The sequence below is a fragment of the Micrasema longulum genome, unplaced genomic scaffold (assembly GCF_059751315.1).
Source record: "Micrasema longulum isolate JH-2025_06_02 unplaced genomic scaffold, ASM5975131v1 h1tg002770l, whole genome shotgun sequence".
NCBI lineage: Eukaryota > Metazoa > Arthropoda > Insecta > Trichoptera > Brachycentridae > Micrasema > Micrasema longulum.
This window is the reverse complement of record NW_028279896.1, coordinates 80,282-92,886: the sequence shown is the minus strand read 5'-3', so window position 1 is coordinate 92,886 and position 12,605 is coordinate 80,282. Positions and strand designations below refer to the sequence as shown.

Sequence of the window (12,605 nt, the reverse complement as noted above, 5' to 3'; positions counted from 1 at the left end):
TTGTTCAGTGATGGTAAATTGCAACTGCAAAAAACTGAGTAGTGTTCAAAGTATAAAATATCTTGGAATAATTATAGACCAGTATTTGAGATGGAATGAACAAATTGAAACTATAACTGCAAAAATTAAGCGCTTAATACATTTTTTCATCCCACTTAGAAATATACTTAAAGTCCCGGACTTGAAACACCTATACCATGCACTGGCGAATTCTGTGTTGACTTACGGTCTAATTGGTTGGGGAGCTTGCACAAAAACCGCCCTTGAACCTGTAGCAATTGCACAGAAATCTTTAATCCGAGTCATCTTAAAAAAAACATTTCGCTATCCAAGTGACTTGCTCTTCAAAGAATTCAGAGTACTGAATATTATTCAACAGTATACATGGAGAACGGTAGTGGTTACACACATAAAGAGAGACATTTACCCAAGCGTCAACCACAACCATAATACAAGATACTCTAATTGGGATCTGATACTAAGTGAAGGGGTCAACACTGTTCTGGCATCGAGACAACACTATAACGTAGGCAAAAAGGTCCATAACCTTTTGCCAGAATCGTGGAAAGACGGGAGTGTTGTCAAGTTACGGAAGGTGTTGACCTCGCTCTTTCATGACATTGGTCGTAGGGAGTCAGAAAAGTTGATGCATGCCACGGATTGGAGAACCTTACTGGATGTCAAAAATAAAATATAAAAAATAAGGAATTATTTAAAAAATATATATTTATAGATGACAACCATGAAGTTTCGCATAAATAAATTGTCTATGTTTTTATGAATGTATGTATGTGTATGCGCATGGGTGTATGTACGTGTGTGTGTATGTACATGTATATATATGTGTATATTTATATATACATGTGTGTATATATGTGTATGTCTGTATGTATATGAATCAAAATGTGTATCCGAATAAGTTTATATTTTGTTTGTCTGTGCTCTATATTAATTTGTTAAGTATTATAATATATTAAAATGTAATTGCCTAGCTTGGAACGGGGTATGTACCCTTGTTAGCTGGGCAAAGTGAATATGGAATTGTATTTTGATAAAGAGTGTGAATAAATAAATAAATAAATAAATAATTGTGATGATACATTGATAATTTTAGAACTGACCAACTGATCCAGAAGACCATAAGAAGAAAGTTTGCTGACAGAACAGTCATAACAATAGCGCACCGGCTTCATACCGTCATGGATTCTGACAAAGTTATCGTCATGGAAAGGTATTTATTATAGCAGAGATTTTCTAACACAGATCAAAATATTTATTACTAAAAATTCTCCGTGAAAGTTCATTGTAATTTATTGTAGAAATAAAATCTATCACCGATGCGAGTGTTGATGGATGCAGAAAACCAGGAAGACGGAGCGAGGCATGGCTCGATCAAGTCCATCGAATACTTGAAGATGGACACGTCAAGAGCAGGAGTAATCGGCATGCGTGCATGAGGAGATGTATCAATGTAGAGGAAGCGAGATCTGTATGCAAAGAAAGAGTGATGTAGCGTCAACGATGTTTGAGTATGTCCTAATGCTTGCGGTCTGGCTGGATTTCCTCCCTGGGGAGTTGTTCATATTTAAATTTATTTCAACAGAGAGGGAAAACATTTTTGAGAAGGGAATATGGAAGTCTAGGCATTTACAGGGCTTATGACCCGTCATTGACTGGTTTAAGTGGCCACTTTACACACTGTGTAACATTCACCATTCTGCCCGTGTTTGAACACCCACGTTTCCTCAACTCTTCCATCTGTTGACTTTTGTTACCCACATGATAAAGGTTTCAGCTCTTTCACTTCACAAAAGTCAACAGATAGAAGAGTTGAGGAAATGTGGATGTTCAAACATGGGCAGAATGGTGAATGTTACACAGTGTGTAAAGTGGCCACTTAAACCAGTCAATGACGGGTCATAAGCCCTGTAAATGCCTAGACTTCCATATTCCCTTCTCAAAAATGTTTTCCCTCTCTGTTGAAATAAATTTAATAGTGATGTAGCGTTCTATCCTCTCTGCCTACCCCTACCGAGAAACAGTGTGATGGTTTGTTTGAAATCTATTACCACAGGTACTATATCTTCGTTATAGTAACGAGAGAACCCTTTTAATATTCTTTCATCGCTCTAATTTTCTTGCCTCCTCTGTCACAGTAGTAGCTGCTCGATTGTGGAATAATCTACCCTTGAATGTTAGAGACGACCCTTCTTTATTTACTTTTAAATCAAGATTGAAATGCTACTATCGAAATTTTAAAATTGTTCCTTTCTCCATCTTCTTTTCTTCCCATCCCATCTCCATTCCTCTTGTCATAGTACAGTGTAAATTTTTAGTTAATTTTTGTTTTAAATTTTGGATAAATTTGTAAGATGGTGTATAATTACCTAAAATATGTCCATGTACTTGTTATTTTATCAAACTGAACTGTTTGGGTAGGTAGGAAGAAATTGCCTTAAGGCAATATGCCCGCCCTTATATGTATAATAAAGTCTTAAATAAATGAAGTATAAGGGATTGTAAAATCCACATACATATTCAGAATAACCAATGACTGGAAAAAATTTGCTTTTCAGACGTCCCAATCGAGACTCCTAAAATTCGTAGGACATGACAAATAGCAATATGTAGGACAGGACATTGTTCCGAGACATTGTAACGGAGATAGTCTACATTTAATGCGTACTGACATGACCTTATGACAATAGCGTGTCGCTCCCGCACATTCAGCCGAAAATAATGTTCGTCCTTAAACAATTTCAAAATATTTAGTATAAAATAAATAAAAAAATTCTTGATACAAATTTTTCGTAATAAAAACTACTGTGTATTCATTTTAGCAGTGTTCACATGTAAATTGCAGATGAATTTTTGTATTGTCCCAGCGTTCTGTCCTGCCCGGTCGATGGAGCTGGGACAAGACAATATTGTCCTATCTATTGTATTGTCCACAACATGTAAACGATAAACGATAGTACAATACAAATCTGCCTCGATGTGTAGTGGTTAGAGCATTTGGTTACCATGTTTGGAATTAATTCCTCGCTTAGTCGACATGGAATGCTTATTTTTAATGAAGATGTAGGCTGATCATCTTGCCTTCACACATTAAACAATTGAGATTCGCTCCAATTGGAACACTCACCCTATGCATACATCATTGATTTGTAAACATCTCACTATTAGAAAATAGGAATCAAGTTGCGGTTGAGTGGAGTTCGAACCGTGGACCTCTGATCCTCGGTCTCATCGAGTCATTTGTGAATTTTCATCTGTTCCTCTAGCGGTAAGGTCGTAGAAGTCGGTCACCCCTTTGAACTGCTGAACTGGGAGTCTCCCAGCGAGGTTTCTTCTCGCCCGGTGCCCGAACTCTCGCGCCAGGAGTCTTCAACGGCGCAGGACATCGAAGACCTGATCTCCGGATCTGTCGGCCACGCCGGGAAGGGCATGTTCCGTTCCCTGGTGATGCAGGCGGGGAAAGACGCGCTGTATGAGATAGCGCTTAGGGTATTTATTTGTTTATTTATTATTATTTGTAATGGGACAGCAAAAGTCCGGGATTCATGCGCTCAGTAGCTGCAAGACTTGTTATAATTTAACTTCTATTTTTAAAAACTTGTTTTTTTTTATTTTATTTTAATATTCTAACACTAAACCTCATTGTCAAATTAAAACATAATAATGTAAATGGGAGCTAGATTACTTACCATCTATGCGCTCTGTAGCTGCAAGACGTGTTGTAATTAAGCTCCTACCTGTTTTAATTAAAATAGATCATATTTAAATTTGTTGCAACAGCGAGGGAAAACATTTTTGAGATGGGAATTTGGGAGTCTAGGGCATTACGGGGCTTGGCTATGGCCTGTCATTGGCTCACCCACATGATAAAGGTTTCAGCTCTTTCACTTCACAAAAGTCAACAGATGGAAGAGTTGAGGAAATGTGGATGTTAAAACATAGGCAGAATGGTGAATGTTATACAGTGTGTAAAGTAGCCACATAAACCAGCCAATGACAGGTCATAAGCCCTGCAAATGCCTAGACTCCCATATTGCCCTCTAAAAAATGTTTTCACTCTCTGTCGCAACAAATTTAAATATGAACAACTCCCCAGGGAGAAAATCCAGCCCGTCTGCAAGCATTTGGACGTGCTCAAAACATTGTTGAAATAGATCATAATTGGAAACGAGGAGCTAGGATCCCAATCTTCCATGCGCTCTGTAGCTGCAAGACGTGCTGGGATGTTTATTTGTTGTACGGCACTTTTGAGGTGATTTTCACAAAAATGGCGCCATATGGAGGGTACTATTTGCAAACCACAAAAAACTGATACAATACTTAACTTCAACTTTTTTTTAAACTTAATTTTTTTATTAAAAACAGTAAATATTTTATACGTAAGCAGTGATGACGTAAGCATGATTATGCCAAAAAACAGCTGTAAAATAATAAATTCAATTTTATACATTCTAACTTTACAATACTCAAGTAGAGGTTGCTATGTTTGCAACAACCCGACAATTTAAAAGTCAAGCTCTTACAAATAAAGCCGTATTTTTAACTGACAATGTTATAATTATTGTAAAAAATTGTATTCTGAATAAGTTTCAATTAATATCTCACTTTTTTTTAGATTTTGGATTTTGCCGGGTTTGCAAAGTAGTATCCTCAAATGAATTATTCTAAATAAATAAACAACTTAAAATATTGCAATTCCTTGACAGTACAAATTAGTTTTTTTTAATTGAAAAAACAGCATAAAAGCTAACAATTTTGCATTATCAATAAAAATCTGTTAAAAATACAAGATTTAAAAAATGGTGAAAAGCTGCTTTCTCGTGTTGATGTCTGTAACAAGTAACAAGCAAATTGCGCGAAAGCCGAGGTCCGCCTGTATACTCTTTCATTCTGATAAATTAGTTTTTTTTTTCTGTCTTTCAGAGTTACAACAAGAAACAAGCGCTGTTAAATAATTGAATACTGAGAGGATAGGACTTCAAACAATCCGCGTCAATTAGTTACTTCGTCGTCGACTGGCGTCGTGGCTTAGTGGACGGATACGACGGAGTCACAGCTACATTCCCAGCAGTCGAGAAGAAATTACAGGAAAATAAAATCCATATTATTTGATTTATATTTTGACAGGCGTCTAATAAAGGATGAAGCTTTTGGTTAACATATCACAACAAAGATGAAGAACATTTTAGAATAGGTAATATAGAAGTCTAGGCATCTACAGGGCTTATGACCTGTGAAATTGTACTGCAAAGGTTTCTTGAAAATGAAGAAAAAAAAAAAAATACATATTTAAATAAAAACAAACGACTTGGAACGACGTCACTAGGTCATATGAATCAACCAATGATAAGGGAGTTAAAATATTACAACAAAGATGGAGAACGTTTTAGAGAATAGAAGCATAGGCATCTTCAGGGCCTATGACCTGTGAAATTGTACTGCAAAAGTTTCTTTAAAACGAAAGAAAAAAATAATAAAATATATTTACGAATTTCTGAGTTATGTATGCGACCACCGATCACCTGGAAAAAGTGAACACCCAAATGAACGTCCCTCCTCCTCCATAATGACTGATAGCCTAGCATCCCCAGTAAAAAGTCGGTTGGGAAGAGCCAAGGATAATATCCACACTCTTTTAGGTACAGATAGCGCAGAAATTTTTTCTGCACTCTCTCCACCATCAAAGAGTATCGAGTCTCATGTGGCGACCAAATAATGGAACTAAACTCCAAACGACTTCTTACCAGGGAATTATACAATGTCCTCATAATCTGAGTGTTAAAAAGGATCTTGGCATTTCTAAGAACAAAAACAAGCATTTTAAGGGAGTCATTACATAGATTAACTTCATGAAGATTAAAAGATAACTGAGCATCAAACAACACCCCGAGATCTCTGGACGTTGAAGCCCTTTAAAGCCTTACTCCTGTCAGTGCGAGCGGTGAGTTTTTAAATTGGTAAGCTATGAAAATTCTGATCAAATGTCCATGGCGGTAGTATGGCATATAAAAAACAAGTCTATTTTATATTTAATAAATGATTCCTAACAAATGGCACCAGTGGCTAATAGTTTCAGTAAAAATATTTTCTAATGTAGCACAAAAATTTGATTTAAAAAATACAATTTAAAAAAACATAATTGCAAAAAAAAAAATGGAACCCATAGGGACTCGAACCCCCGCCTGCGTCATTAGAAAGCAACGACCCATCCGCGCGGCTATTTCGCGTTTTGGCCTAGGCGTCGAAAAAGTAATTAATAAACTAGATAATTCATTAGCGTACCGGTGCATCTTTGGTTAAGTCAGATTATTATAACTTGTCTTGAAATAAAACACTATTTCTTAATAAATGATAATAATTAAATAATTTAAAAGTATTCCTTACGGAGTGCGATAATTCACCAAACAAAACATAAATTACGTTTTAAGAATCATTGTTTCATCGACTTTTATATCACATTATTATTCACAAAACGACATAAGTTATACATTTTATAATTCTGCATATATATTTATTCTTAACACTATACACTAGTAACGTTTTTATCATAACTCTAACTGAATTTTTAAAGTTTAAATGGATACTGAAGAATAATCTACAATATTCAACTGTCATCGTATGCACAAAAACTAATTACAATAAAAAAACAATTAGCGAATCTTTGTTTTTTAAAACCCACTAAAGGATTTATACTATATTATGGATTAAAATATCAATTCGTTTCGATTAAAATATCAAAATATTAATTTATTTTAAAGCAAATTTACTTTCAAACCACCGAAACATAAGTATGATCAATTACTTACTTATTATTGTAACTTCCCTGTTAAGACATACAAAATATATTCGTTATCTCTTTCTTACACATAACGAGTGCGTATATTGTCACCTCCCTTAGACTGTCGTAAGTCAAATTGATGTGTTTTAAAGAATACTAGCCCTTATGACAAAGTATTGAAAGACTAAATTGCATCAATGAAAGCTGCAAGATTTTACTGTAATCGCAAGTGTAATTTTTCGAAAGAGATTCTAAAGTTTTAGGTTAAAGACGTATTTGAATTAGTGATTTTAAAGTGAGCAGAGTGATCTCGTGTAATCCAGTAGTAATAATTTTGGCCAATAGAGGCGCAACTGGCCGCTGTATGGAGTAAAGGAATATGATATAAATGTACTTATTCCAAGAAAAGTAATATATTTTTTGGTGATGTGTTTTTTCCTTATAATACTACAATATTATAAAACATTACTTACGATGTCAAAAAAATATGGTAAACTGCATGTAATCGATTATAAGGAGCATTCGCCCCTGACTCCTGTAGATGCCTAGACTTCTATATTCCCTATTCTAAAATGTTCTTCATATCAACTGATGTCTCCTCATTATATGCGAGATCTGGCTATTTCCGGGATCGTTGTAACCAAGTTCGACTGCATATTAAAATTTTGATAGGAATGTGCTCACTCCGATCAACTGAAGTGTTTAACATAACGCTGTTATTCCACATAGGGGCACAATCATATTACTATTATTATTGTTAAACTACTGTTAAATATATACATATATATATATATATATATATATACAGTAAAACCCCATTTTTACATTTTTCAGCAACAAAAAAGTGTAAAACTGTGGAAAACGCTAAAGTGAGGAAATGAAAAGTGTATGGAAAAAATAGGAATTACAAAAAAATAAAATTGACTTATAGTGTAAATATATTTCGAGGAAATTTGTAAAAAACGGTGATGAGTGGAAATTGTCAATATTTTTTTTAACTTATTTTTAATGAATTCTAAAAAAATATTTCTATATTTTTTCAAACAATATCATGTCATCTGTTTTCCTACTTGATTTAAAAACAGCGTTTTAAAATTATTCTATGTGTAAATAAAAAAAAACGAAAATAGAATTTTAAATTTTCATAAAAATAACCTAAAGTAATTTTTCCCCTAAATGATGGGAAATTTTATTTATACGGTATCAGTTTTTTCCTATGGCATCACTAAAAACAACTGTCATAGATCGCGGCAAAATTATTTCCACTTTTATGGCAACTTTTTAAATTATCTTTTTTATTTTACTTTAAATATTTCTCTATTATGTTTTAAACATCGCAATTTGATGATATTACAACTTTATTGTTTCTAAACATTTGTCAACTGCGTATCATGATTTGTACAAGTCAATATGACGTTTTTGTTCAAATGAAAACTAAGACTAACCCTAAAGGAAGACACTTGAACAAAAAGTTCAATTACTCTGCACCAGCTTTGAATTTAGGTTAAGACAATAATTTATCTTTTATTATTTTTTTAAGTTTTATTCATTTTAACAAATAAGTAACATACATAATTGTATTTTTGTTCCCGCAAAGTCGAAGCTTGTCTGCGGGTTACATTACATTTTTTTTTTAAATTTATAAGTAAGTACATAGTTTAATAATAATTGAAGATGAACAGTACTTCATTGTTTCTCAATCTACGAGTCGGAATATTGAATTTTACTTGTCCCAGTAATGATGGAACATCGATTATACCATTTAGTATGCCGAACATATATATGGAGTCAATATTAGTTCTACGTTTTTGTAGACTAGAAATATTTAACATTGACTCTATTTCAGCATAAGAATAATTATCTCTCTCTAGTCCAAGCATCCACGCTATTTTTCGAAGCAAGCTATGTTGGACTGATTCAATGTGATTTATGCGATTGAGATAGAATGGAGACCAGACCACGGAGGCATATTCTAGAAGTTTTCCTCAGTTTTACACTTTTTTCGTTGCTCCCTTGAAAAACGTAAAACAGGCGTTTTACTGTAAATGTAAAAAAGACATTTAATAGAAATATGTTGCTAAAAAAAATGCTACGTGTAGAAAATGGCCTTGGTTGTTGTGACGTCAAGATTCGTGATATTGTTCCGAACGAAATTTCAATGGCCAGGAACAAATAAACATGAATCGTGATGTATTAGGGGCGTGGCCAATGGAATGGCTGTTTTTGCGGGAATTCAAAATTACAAATTTGAATGTATTTTTTATGCTACTAATAATGAGCAAAAAATTATTTTTTACTTCACAGTATTAATAGATCTTTATTATTTTAATAATGTAAAAAAAACATGATATTTCCCTGTAATGAAATTGTACAAAAAGATTTATTCATATGATTTGTTCGTGTCGCAATGACTTGTTCAATAAATGATGTATTTCTAAAAGGTAAAAAATACGCTAAGTCTACTTTTGAAAACCATCAAACCTGTCACAAAAATGAGTCTGTACTTAAGAAAAAAGTACTTAATGGTGCCTTAAACATAATGTAGGTAAAATCGTGCCTCGTCTTTAATGAGGAAATTAAGTCGTTTTTAAATTAATTATTCTTATTACTGTATGTATTTAATAAGCCAAAACATTACAAAAAATTAAGTGCCATTTTTATTGCAAAATTATTTTTAAATATATACTTTTTTTAAATCCCCGCTTTCATTTTTACTTGTGATGTCATTTTAATATTAGGTCTATAACTTAAAAACCGGAATTAGACACCTGATGTCAGCACTTGTCCATGCGCTGTAGCAAATCATTGACAGTCATTTCGAAGCTTTATTCATAAGCTGTCAAAATCATTCAACAGTGTTTGATTTGAATCAAATCAAGTCTTTAAAAAGGATTATACATTAATTAAGTTTTAGAGAAATTGAATTCAAACGATTAATCTTAATATCATAAATATTTAAAGCATTAACTTTGTGGTCAAATTTTTTAATAAATGTTATTTAATATTTGTATATGCCACTTACCGACTTTTCTATGTCCACCGGTTTCGAATTTTTTTTCAGTATCAATTTTAATCTTGACTTACTAACGATAGAGGAGCTAAAATCTTACAAACCTATAATGTAGAATTAAAAGTAAATAATACGGGGATATTTCACATTAGGAAGGGTTTTAAAAAATAACAAACTTATATTTTTTTCAATTATGGAAAAATTTTAAAATTGATGAAAAAATCAGCATTTGCGAGAAGTTTTGCTGAGTCACTTTTTTGCAAAAAAAACTGCAGCCAAAAGTCATTGTTTGCTCGTGGAATTGTATGGCGAACATGCTCTTACCAAATCACAGTGTTTTGAACACTTTAAAAGTGGTGATTTTGATATCGAAGACAAAGAGCAGCCTGGACAGCGGAAAAAGTTTGAAGATGAAGAATTGGAAGCGTTAGTCGATCAAGACTCGTGTCAAGAGCTGGCGGAACCATTGGGCGTGACTCGAGCAGCCATTTCCAAGCGCATAAAAGCAAAAGCATTGGAATTCATCCAAAAGCAAGGAAATTGGGTGCCATACGAGTTTGATTATCATTTAGAAACTTCACTGGTCTGTCTTTAAACCGTGTTTTCTTTAAATGTTATTATATCATTGTCGACTCTTTGTTCCTTTAAAATAAATAAATAAGAAGTAGTTTTTGCATCGAATTGTTAGTGGCGACGAAAAATGGATTCATTACGACAACCAGAAACGCAGCAAATCGTATGTGAAGCCCGGCCAACCAGCAAAATCGACACAGAGGAAGAATATTCTCGCTGCCAAGATAGTGCTCTGTATTTGGTGGGACCAAAAGGGAGCTGTGTATTGTATTGTATATCATAATAATGATCTTTTAAAACCCGGTGAAACCATTACTGGAGAGAGCTGTATTGACTATAACTGATTTGTTCAAAGAGAGCATTGAAGGAAAAACGGCCAGAATGGGAGACCAGACATAAGACACAAGACATTGATTATGCTCAGCCACATGCTGCTAAACCCGTTAAAAACAATTTGGAAAATAGCGGATAGAAACTTCTGCTCCACCCGCCATTTAGTCCAGACTCGGCGCCTTCTGACTTCCATTTGTTTCGGTCGATGCAGAATGCATTTTCCAGAATACGCTTCACTTCAGTCTGAGGCATTATAAATTGGCTGATTCGTCCTTTGATTCAAAAGATGACCGGTTTTATGGGATGGCATCCACAAATTGCCAGAGAGAAGGGGAAATGTTGTAACTTTCGATGGACAATACTTTGAATTACAGCATTGTACGAGATGTTCTTTTATTAAACGCTCCAAATTTCCTAAAAAAAAATTCAGCTTTTATGTTATAGACCCAATATTGTCCTACGAAACCTGAATTAATTCCTGGGAATATATAGAAAAATAAAATATGTGATTACTATAATGAGGAATTCCAGCCCAACCCAGAATTACATTTAAAAAATGTTTTCGTGAACCTACACTTGAATATTTTAAAATTTTGGAGTAGGATGAAATATCTCAAAAATCCACGTAAAAATAAATAAAAAATGTTAAAAATAGCATTCATTTTAAAATCGTAAATAATGACGTCACTCCTTATATCTACGTGTAGTATTTCCGGTTTCCGCTTTAAAGCCCCCGCACCTTGTAAGGAACGTTTTGACCATAGAAAAAAAGAGTATAATTTGTTATTGAAAAGTTTTGACATTTCAACAGCATTGCCAGATCTACGTTCGTAAAAACAACCGTAACACAGAAATGAGCAAATTACGATCAACTAAATGAAGTAATCAAAGCAATATACCATAGATTCTTGTCGGGTCAGTGAAAGTAAGAACGCCAACCGTTTCATGACGTCACTACTGAAAAGTGACACACTGATTACAGTCATTTGGCGCGGTATTTGATAAATGTAACTTTAAAAAATCATATCTTTGTAAATAACGCACAAAAAAAATATAAATATTTTTGCTTAGTTAAATAGTACGCTAATAGAAAATAAATAAATTAGAAAACAGTGGAATTCCTCATTATATGAGTATTTTAGTTTATTTTTTTATTATTATTTAACATGGGTGCAGGTGGCTGACGGAATGTCCGAAGAGTATTGCCTTAGAATGCGATAGAATAATATGCAAACCCTACACATAGCACATATTAGAGCAGTCGATAATAGGTAACTATGTTGTAAGAATAGGAAAGAAATATGTGATAAAATGTATGGGGATTAAATTGGGTGCTACACATTCTTTTTTAACACGTTTGCAACACTTAATTCTCATATGATCCACTCAGCGGACATTTTTTTCCCATAGGGATCCACTCGGTAGGTACCAGGGGCGAATCGTCTAAATAAGTGATTAGGCCCAGCTTGACATTATATTTGACTTTTGATAATAAAATTTTATAGTAACCATGTTTATGGGAAAATAAAAAAAAATAATGGTTATTTATTTTAAATCACTACCACCGTTTATATCTTACTATGAAAAAAAATATCTACAAAGTGCGCCCAGCGCCCAGTTTATGGATCGTGTTATTATCTTATTTATTTTGTTCATTAACGCCCAAAAGGCATTTACAAAAAATAAAAATGAAATACATGCTTAATATACTAAATAATAAACACAGAATATACAGAAAAAATATGTGAAATTAGTTGAAAAGGATATAATAAAAAGTTTTACAAAGTAAAAAAAAAACAATAATAACTCTTGGTATGCAAGAAAAAACAGTAAGCATATAAACAAAAAATGCAAGGATGTAAATTCTGTAAAGCAAACAATAAATAAAGTGAA

The 12,605-nt window shown here is 33.4% G+C and overlaps 1 protein-coding gene across 2 annotated transcripts in view; it reads left to right on the top strand.

The window, feature by feature from the left end:
• Window positions 1-12,509, top strand: part of LOC148271610 (ATP-binding cassette sub-family C member 4-like) — a 61,187-nt gene extending 48,678 nt beyond the window's left edge. For both annotated transcript variants that reach the window (XR_015825059.1, XM_088241174.1), the window contains exons 21-23: window positions 1,115-1,231; window positions 3,285-3,507; window positions 4,942-12,509. Coding sequence is in view for 1 of the 2 variants with exons in the window: in XM_088241174.1 (XP_088097300.1) it covers window positions 1,115-1,231; window positions 3,285-3,507; window positions 4,942-4,977 (376 nt within the window). In the remaining variant the exon portion in view is untranslated. The remainder of the gene's footprint in view (window positions 1-1,114; window positions 1,232-3,284; window positions 3,508-4,941) is intronic.
• Window positions 12,510-12,605: the final 96 nt, after the last annotated feature.